This window comes from Bison bison, unplaced genomic scaffold, assembly GCF_000754665.1.
Source record: "Bison bison bison isolate TAMUID 2011002044 unplaced genomic scaffold, Bison_UMD1.0 scf7180017864295, whole genome shotgun sequence".
Classification (NCBI taxonomy): Eukaryota; Metazoa; Chordata; class Mammalia; order Artiodactyla; family Bovidae; genus Bison; species Bison bison.
Genome location: NW_011494867.1, coordinates 9,680,532 through 9,689,081, shown reverse-complemented (window position 1 = coordinate 9,689,081; position 8,550 = coordinate 9,680,532). Strand labels below are relative to the sequence as shown.

At 60.1% G+C, this 8,550-nt stretch overlaps 1 protein-coding gene across 1 annotated transcript in view; it reads right to left on the bottom strand.

Annotated features, from left to right (window-relative positions):
• Nucleotides 1–8,550, bottom strand: part of NECAB2 (N-terminal EF-hand calcium binding protein 2) — a 44,087-nt gene that overhangs the window by 31,406 nt on the left and 4,131 nt on the right. The window contains exons 2-5 of the mRNA XM_010850861.1: nucleotides 8,383–8,407; nucleotides 2,916–3,024; nucleotides 844–869; nucleotides 627–724 (exon numbers count right to left, since the gene is read on the bottom strand). Coding sequence (XP_010849163.1) covers nucleotides 627–724; nucleotides 844–869; nucleotides 2,916–3,024; nucleotides 8,383–8,407 — 258 coding nt within the window. The remainder of the gene's footprint in view (nucleotides 1–626; nucleotides 725–843; nucleotides 870–2,915; nucleotides 3,025–8,382; nucleotides 8,408–8,550) is intronic.

Below are 8,550 nucleotides of genomic sequence, written 5' to 3'. Positions count from 1 at the left end.
CCGGTGGCCAGCTGAGCCACGCCGCCGCCCGGCCCACGACCTGCCCCATCTCCCACCTTCTGCCCTCTGCCAGAGCACGGATGCCAACAAAGTAACCAGCCTATGCCTGAAGCCACGCTGGGGCTCTCTCTCTCCAGGACATGTGGGGAGTCCTGCACTTGGCCAACACTCCTGGTGGTTCCACCGCCCAGCTCCCGTCTCCCGACTTGAACACGGCGCACTTGCCCCAGACACGCTGGGGCACCTGGTCAAGATCAGGGGCTCACGTCCACCCTCTTCCCTCCCCATCTGTAATCCTGCTGCAGAGGCCGTGAGACTGGCACGACTGACACCTGTCCTTGGACCTGGTGTCCACTCCCTCTCTAGGACTGAGTCCCAGGACTGAGCCTGATTCCAGGAAATGGCCTTGCGCTCCAAACCAGACGCTGCTGGACAAACCCTTCCCCAAGCCCCTCCCCTCACTCCAGTTCACCGCGCGCCCTTGAGATGCCCCAGCAACGCCTGCTTCGGAGCTGGCTTTACCCAACACCTGTCATCACAGAGCCAGGCACCCCTGGGCCAGGATGCTCTCAGACCCAAACCGGCGCTCAGGCCCTTGACCCCCAGGCCCACCCACACCCACTGACCTTCTTGGTGTAGCCCATGGCCTTCAGCACGGAGTGGTTCAAGGTTTCCAGGGAAGCCAGGACGTCCTCATAGTCCCCCATGTGGTCCACAAAGTAGTCTGGTGGGGGGTGGGAAGCAGAGGTCAAAGGTCGTAGGAGCATCGCACCCCTCCCCTGGGTCCTCCCCCAAGAGAATCACTACGCACCCAAGTCTGGGTCCCCGCACAGTGGCACCTACCACAAAGCTCCTTGGTGTCCACATGGCTGCATGCAGAGAGAGAGGGGGGGCTCAGAGACAGGCCTGTCCCCGCCTTCCTTCCACCCCCCACCCTTCCCCCTCTGGGGTGAGCACAGCCCCCAGCGGTGGTCAATACCCCCCTACCTTGTAGCCTAGGTGACCCCCACTTCACAGATGAGGGAGCAGCCAGTGAAGGCCGCCACCCCCTCCAGAGGATCTGGGTCTGTCTGACCTTGTCACCACACCACCCACCCCGTTCTACCCCCCGAGACTGGCCACTACATCCGGAGCAGAGGGGGCTGAACCAGGGGCTTTGACAGCTGTCACCAGAGCTGTCTGGTGACCTCAGCCCCAGGCCCTGCTCTGTCAGAGGGTGTGCCCCACCTTGTTCTCACTCGAGCCCTGGGGTCCCGTGTTCCTGTTCCTACAGCCAGAAGGCTCTCGGTCTCTCCTCGGAGGCTGAGCACGGGCCACCCACGCCGGGCAGGTGAGGCAGCAGCCTCAGAACCCAGACGCTGTGAACAGGAGCTGGGGGCGGGCGCCCGGGGACCCAGCTCTGTGCACGTTCCGTTCCGACAACCTCCCTTCCCGCCGGCTCCCTCACCGGGAGAGGAGGGGCTGGCCTCAAAAGCAAGCCAGCCTCATCGCGATGGCTCTGGGGAGAGGCTCCCAGCTCAGGGGCTCTGCAAATTCTGTTGTGGAGGCCCACGTGGGACAAGTTCTCAAAGAGCCTGCAGAGAGGAGGCCTGCTTCACGGTGCTCAAAGTAGCACTGCGCCAACCTTCCTGAGCCGCGCGGACGGTGTGGGGTAGCAAACCTGTCTAGCGTCCCCAGGAGGGACCGTGTACAGCTCACACTCTAGGGAGTGTTGGAGACAAAACACCCAAAGGTCTTTAGAGCTCGGACTTCTTGCTGATGGGAAGTCCGCCCCGCCCGCACTCACACCAGTGCCTCCTCCGCCCCGCTCCAGCTGCCCGAATGAGGCCGAATAATCTGTGGGCACCTGCAAAGCCCTTTCAAGCTCCCGGGGGTGCTGCCGGACCCGCTCAGAACCTCCATCTGGCCCCAGACACAAAGCCCTCCCCTGGGGTCTGCAGCAGAAAGCAGTCCCTTTCAAGTGGCCTTTCCTGAGCCAGCTGCCCGACCGTGGCCCCAGGCCCCCTTCAAGCTGGGCCCCCTGAAAACAGGCCTGGGGACAGCTCCTCCTCCACACCACCTCTAGCCTGGCCCAGGGTACCTCAGCCTATCAAACCTGCCCCTCAGCAGCCCCAGGAACTCGGGTCCTCATCACCTGAATGGGGTGGAGAAGGGGCCGGGGCCTCAGCCTGCCTGGGGACCACTTGGAAAGGGCGGGGCTGGAGTTCAAGGTGGGAAGGATTGGTCCCTGTGAGTAGAGTGAGCATTTTGTGCTGGATATAAGGATTGGTTGGGGTTGGAGGAGTTTGGGGTTGATTGAACTGCAGGTTAGGGTTCTGGCTGGGTTGGAGAAAATGTAGAGAGTGAGAAGAAAGGTTAAGGTCTGAGTAAGAACCAGTCTGGTTTAAGGTGGGCCCCAGTTAGGAAGAGCAAAGCTCGTGTTGGGACTGAGAACAGGCATGAGGTGCTGGGGTCAGAACTGAGTTGAGCTTTGTCATCCCGTGTATATTCTGCTTCCCAGGTGGGACAGTGGTAAAGAACCTGCCTGCCAGTGCAGGAGATGTAAGAGACGTGACTTTGATCCCTGGGTCAGGAAATCCCCTGGAGGAGGGCAAGGCAACCCACTCCAGTATTCTTACTTGTAGAATTCCATGGACAGAGGGGGCTGGTGGGCTGCAGTCCGTGGGGTCACACAACTGAAGCAACTCAGCATGCACGCACATATATTCTGCAAACCTAGGCTCTTTTCCTGCTTTGCCACATTGCGTTCAGAAAAGACAAACACTTGCCAACACAATCTCAATCTGTCCACTCCCCAGACCACCCTGGCCAGTAGGGGCCAAAGAGATGGGACTCTGGATTAGCGGTGCAGGGGAGTGGACACTGGAGACTGGGGGATGCCACCTCCCAGTTCCAGCCGCCGGGACTGAGCTCACTTGGTGTTGTCAGAGTCGATGGTGTGGAAGAGATCCTCCAGTTCCCTCTCGTTGAGGACGCCATCTGCAAAGAAGAGCTGGAACTCCTCCAAGGACAACTTCCCGTCGTCTGTGAGGGAGAGAAAGGGAGGGCAGCTGGTGTCGAAGCAACGGGACATCCCCAAATCAACAGAGGAGCCACAGCCAGGCAATCCCTGCCCGCCCCTGCCAACTCCCCAGCCAGCAGCCACACTCCCGCACGGGGCACCCCTGCCCATGGCATGAACCCACAGTAGCCACCATTTCACAGAGACCAACTGCTCACCCAGCTAACTCCCCACCCAACAGAGCAACACCCATGTACAGGGACTCGCCTCGCCAGCAAATACTGGGGCTCCTCAAGCCCCGCAGCCAACAGGCAGGCAGAGAGCACCTGTCAGGCAACCGTCGCTCTGAGTCACCTGCCCACCCGGAGGTAGATAACCCTGTACCTGTTGCCTCCAGCGGTCCCCAGCCTTTTTAGCACCAGGGGTTGGTTCCATGGAAGACAATTTTTCCACAGACCATGGGGAGGGGGTGGTTTCAGGATGGTTCAAGCACATTGCCCTTTATTTTTATCATTTTATCAAACATCATCATTAGATCCCAGAGGTTAGGGATCCCATATCTGTAAGAGGCAGGTTTAAACCTGGGCGGTCTGAGGAGCACTCTCACTTGCTTCCAAAAGCCCAGAGAACCTCTGCACACTTAAATCATCTCGACCCCAGCACCCAGGTCCCGCCTGGGGAGGCAACGACCTCTCTCCTCTGCCTTTGCAGGGTGCGATGTGACCCACTGCCAGCAGTGGCACGGAGTCCTCACCAGGCCGTGGATGCAGCCCTGAAGATGCCAGAGCCCAAGGGGAGGTGGTGGCAGGCCCGGGCGGGGCTCTGGACGAGGGGCCCCCACAGCAGACACACCTATCCCAACACGTCCCTCCCCATCTCACACCTTCAGCAGCCTCCACTGCATCACCCTCGGTAGCAGCATCTGCTGGGGAAGCTTTCATGGGCTGGGGGCAGCCGGACCCCTGAGAGAGGGGCTCCCAGCAGAACTCCAGCTCCTTCCACCTGGGCTCTCCAGCTCAACACACTCATCTCCCAATCCCACCCCTGAAGCCATGACCCCCTCCTCAATGACCTTAGACCGGTCCTGCTCCTCCCTAAAGGAACCATGTCTGTGGGCAGCAGTGGAGGTCAGGGAGAAGGGCGAGCCCAAGACCCTTCCGGCCCCAGCCCCTCTCCGTAGACCCCCTTCATTACTTCCAACTAGTCCGCACTCAAAGCCCTTGAGAGCCCACGTGGCATTTTTTATGGATTAGGAAGAAATGCCCTTCCTGGTGGGCAGGGTGGTGGAGATGCAGCCCAGTGTGCCCTTGCAAAGTGCACAACACGCCCAACCAGACACGGCAGACCTGCTCAGGCCCAGGGCGGAAGTCACTCACACTTTTTTTAAATGCATTTTACCTCTGCGTTCTATATCTTAGTTTATTATTTTTGGCTGTGCCAATCAGTATGCAACGTCTTAGTTCCCTGACCAAGGATCAAACCTGTGCCACCTGCAGTGGGAGAACTGAATCGTAACCACTGGGCCACCAAGGACGTCCCCACTGTACATTTTAAAGGCTCCGGAGCTTCTACTCTGCTGCCAGCAGCTCTGCAGGGGCTCAAAGTAGGGCAACAGGAGACACTGAGCTCATCACATCTTGCCGCGGCTCCCCTCCGCCCATGCTGAGACGGGGGATATGAGAGAGTGCGTGCAGGCTTGCATATGGAGGGGCTGGGGCAACATGCCACATGCCTCCAACATCCTGGCTCGGGTTTTAATGTCACAAATGGGAGAATGAATTTCTAACACTCAAAATCCAGAGTCCCCCTGAAGACAAAACAAACACCCTCTCCCTCTCCAATAACACATGAAGACCCAAAAACCAACCAGAGAAGTGCAGGGTAACAACTGTGAAATACATAAACGCTAAGCTATGGCTCTGTCTCCTGTGAAAGAGGATGCTTTCCAAGTTTCCTTTAGCAAGACTGATGATGATCCAGCAGCCAGGGGCAAAACCAGGGCAGACACACGGGCTCTGTGTGTTCATGCATCTGGTCCTCATACACCCCTGGCAGACCCCATCCTCCGCACCCCACCCTCACTGCCCCACCCCCCCCCCCCATTTACAGAGCAGACAGGCCAGACCAGTTATGGGACCCAGGTCCCTCAGTGGGAGCTCAAACTCAGGCCACCAGGCTCCTGAGTCCACACTCCCAACCCAACCCGCAGCAGGGTCTTCTGTCGGGACCCCCAGCCACAGGGTCACACGGAGAAGCTGTGGCCAAGCCTGGACTCAGTGGAAGTGTGCTCTGAACGACTACTCATGTCTGCCACGGGTAGGGCACCACCAGCACCTCCAACCAGTCTGCACTCAGAACGGGCAGAGAGGGGCCCGCCAGCCTCCTGGGCTGACATTTACCTTGAACGTCCCAGCACAGCCCTAATGAACCCAGATCAGCTAACGAGGGGGGCAGCATCTGCCTGGGGCCTCTGTGCAATTAGAGGAGCCAGCGGGTCTGCACCTCCAGGACCCCCGAACGGGCTGTCTGAAGGTGTCCACACTAATGAGCATGAGCTCAGCCTCTGTCCCAGTGACCTTTCAAATGCCAGGAGTCTGCCAGCGCCCCGGCCCCTGGAGGGAGACGCACTGGCACTCACTCATCTGCCGGCCGCCACACCACCCTTCTGGGCCCCAGACCCTAGGCTGCCAGGCAGGCCCTCCTCTTTCTGCCTCCCCTTGGGGGCCACACCCGGTCTCCACCCTCACCCCCACGGAGACACCTCTGACCTGGGAGCTGCCAGGACAGGCCAGCCCGAGCTGAGCCCCTGCTCCTGTGATTCCAGAGACTGATTCCACTGCAACCCATGGCCCAGGCCCTCATTTGGGGCCATCCTGCCATCCCTGCAGGCATCTTGCTGCTGTGGACGCCAGGGGCAGAGCGGAATCTACCTGTGCTAGGAGTGTGTCTGCACACCTGCCGTATGCACCTGTCTACACCCACACTCGCCCCTCCCCCATTCCCCTGCCCACACGGTGTCTGCAAACTGGGCTGCATTCAATCAGAACTTCCTGCCCAGCCCCCTAGCCCAGACTCTGTGATCTTTTGCATCTCCTCCCCAGCCTCGATTATGTCACATGTAAAAAACGGGGATGACATTCCTTCTGCCTCTAGGACCTGAGGGAACGTCCAATGAGGACGTCTATTAATGTCCTGGTGTGTAACGGATGCTCCACAGCCGCCAGCAGTCTCCACCAGATGTTGATGCCCCGTGAAGTCCAGGGTGGGAACCCAACACTTGTTGACAAATCACAGCCCGTTTTCAAGGGCTTGACATTCATCAGCCGGCATGAGGGCTCATAGACCCCTTACAGCATGCCAAGACCCAAGCTCTACTCCATCCCCCTGACAGCCCCACCCCAAGATGGGTACCAGCATGACCACCCCCACCCACGGATGGAGACGCTGAGGCCCTGAGAGTCTGGGGACTGGCCTGAGGTCAGAGCTGGGAGGGAGCTGAGCCCAGGCAGTCCCCGTGGCAAAAGGGGGGTGCCCCCCGGGGACTGGCACCACATCCCACGTGAACCCCCCCAACGGCCACTGGTGGTGGCCGGGAAGACGAAGGTCCCAGGGAGAGGAGGGGGCTCAGGGCCTCTGTGGGGGCCACAGGAGCAAAGTCGAGGGTCCCTGAAGCTGAGCTTGGAGGGTGGAAACAGTCTCTGATGGCATCAGGGGGCGGGGGGCGAGCAATGAGGACGAAACCCATCTTGCCTGAAGGGAGACGAGGGCGCCTGCCACCCACACACTCCAAAGGTTCCCGCAGAGCTGAGCATCCAGAAAGACACACACACACAACCCCCCACACACACACAACTCCACACACACCCGGCACGAACAGCAATGGTCACAGAGACCCACACACATAGGTTCTGAAGCACAAATGGAGAGACACACGTGCAGCCACACCCAGACGGCTGCCCCTGGGCAGGCACACACCGCACTGCCAGGAGTCACACCCGGTCACCACCTGTGAGGCAGCAGCCGGGCACCGAGGGCCTACTGTGTGCCAGGCCACGACAGGGACAAGCCCAAATCCCTCAATGTGACACCTCACCACAGGCTGAGGGGCATGGCCAGCACATGGCAACAACCACGTGGCCCCTGGCCGGCCACATGCTAGAAGGTTCCGAGAGGCCTGCAAGGGGATCAAACCCCTGGACCCACTTCTCTAGTCTCTAACGCCACTCAGGCTGCACCGTCACGATGATGTCTCAGCTGCTGCTGAAGTCCCCCCACCGTGTCCCTCCCCTTCCTCGATGCTCCGTATGGAACTGCTCCTGATGCTGCTGCTGCCTTCCAGAGGCCTGGGAGGGGCCCCCGTCACACCTGAGAATTGGGGGCGGTGCGAGAGATGGAGAACCCCTGGGCACTGGTGGCCAGCCCAAGTCTTGTGTTCTCCCCTCAGCACCAGGCGGGGTCAGCTAGACAGTGACTCCCGGGGTCAGCAGGGAGGGGGCTGAGGGCCTGGGACCTGGGGGCAGGTGCCGGGTCAGCTGTGCCCACTTCTCCCTTGGCAGGGGCCTGGAGACTCAATCAAATCAGTATTTTCTCAAGGAATTAACACTGAACTCTGCCGCCTCCTCTCTTACAAAGCTCACCAGCCATGTCTTCTCCCTTCATTTCCCAACAACCCTGGAATGTAGACAGGTTAAGTGTTATCACCCCACTTTAGAGATGGCAAAACCGAGGCCTGAAGCGGGACTGTGTCCTGGTTCAAGACCACGGAGAGCTGCTTTGACCCGAGAACGACGATTCCAGTATGTAGACGATTGCTCCCGGTGGCCACCCTGAGCCTCGGGGGGCCCCTGCCTTCCAGAAAGGCCGGGGTGGAGCAATCTGCAGCAGGTGTGCTGAATTAATGGACCCAACACCATTCTCACTCTGTGTGGGAAGTCTTTTTGCGGGGGGGCGGGTAGTGGTGGAGGGAGCTCCAGAGGCCACAGCAGAGCCTGGACTGCCTTCTTGCAGCTGGGTGACCCCGGGTAAGACACAGAACCTCTCTGGGCCACCAGGGAGCTGACAGAACAGGGGCGACAGCACGGACGCCTGAGGAGGAAGAATGCCGGGGCCGAGGTGAGGCTGGGGGCTTCCTGAGCGCCCCCCAGGGCGGCTCTGGCCCAGCTCAGCTGCAGGTGGTGGAAGCGCATGAAGCGCTGACAGCGCATAACTCACCGCACCACCCACACCTGCCTGCTGAAGCCGCACAGCTCCCCTGCTCAGTAGGAACCACGGGGGTCCCCTCGTAGGATGGGGAAACAGGCGCAGGGCAGTGTCCTGCACCCCCAACCAGAAAGAGCCAGGTCCTCACTCGGGGATAGCCTTGGGGGTGCGGGAAGACTCACCGTTTTTGTCCGCACGGCGGAAAATCTGCAGAGAAGAGAGATTAAGTCAGCGTCGGCCAGGAGGGGCAGGCTTCCAACACCCCCAGCCCAGTGGACCCGGGGAAGCCGGGCCGCTTTTCCCGAAGAGGGGAGGCTGCCTCCTCGAGGGGGGCATTTCAGGCAGTGGCC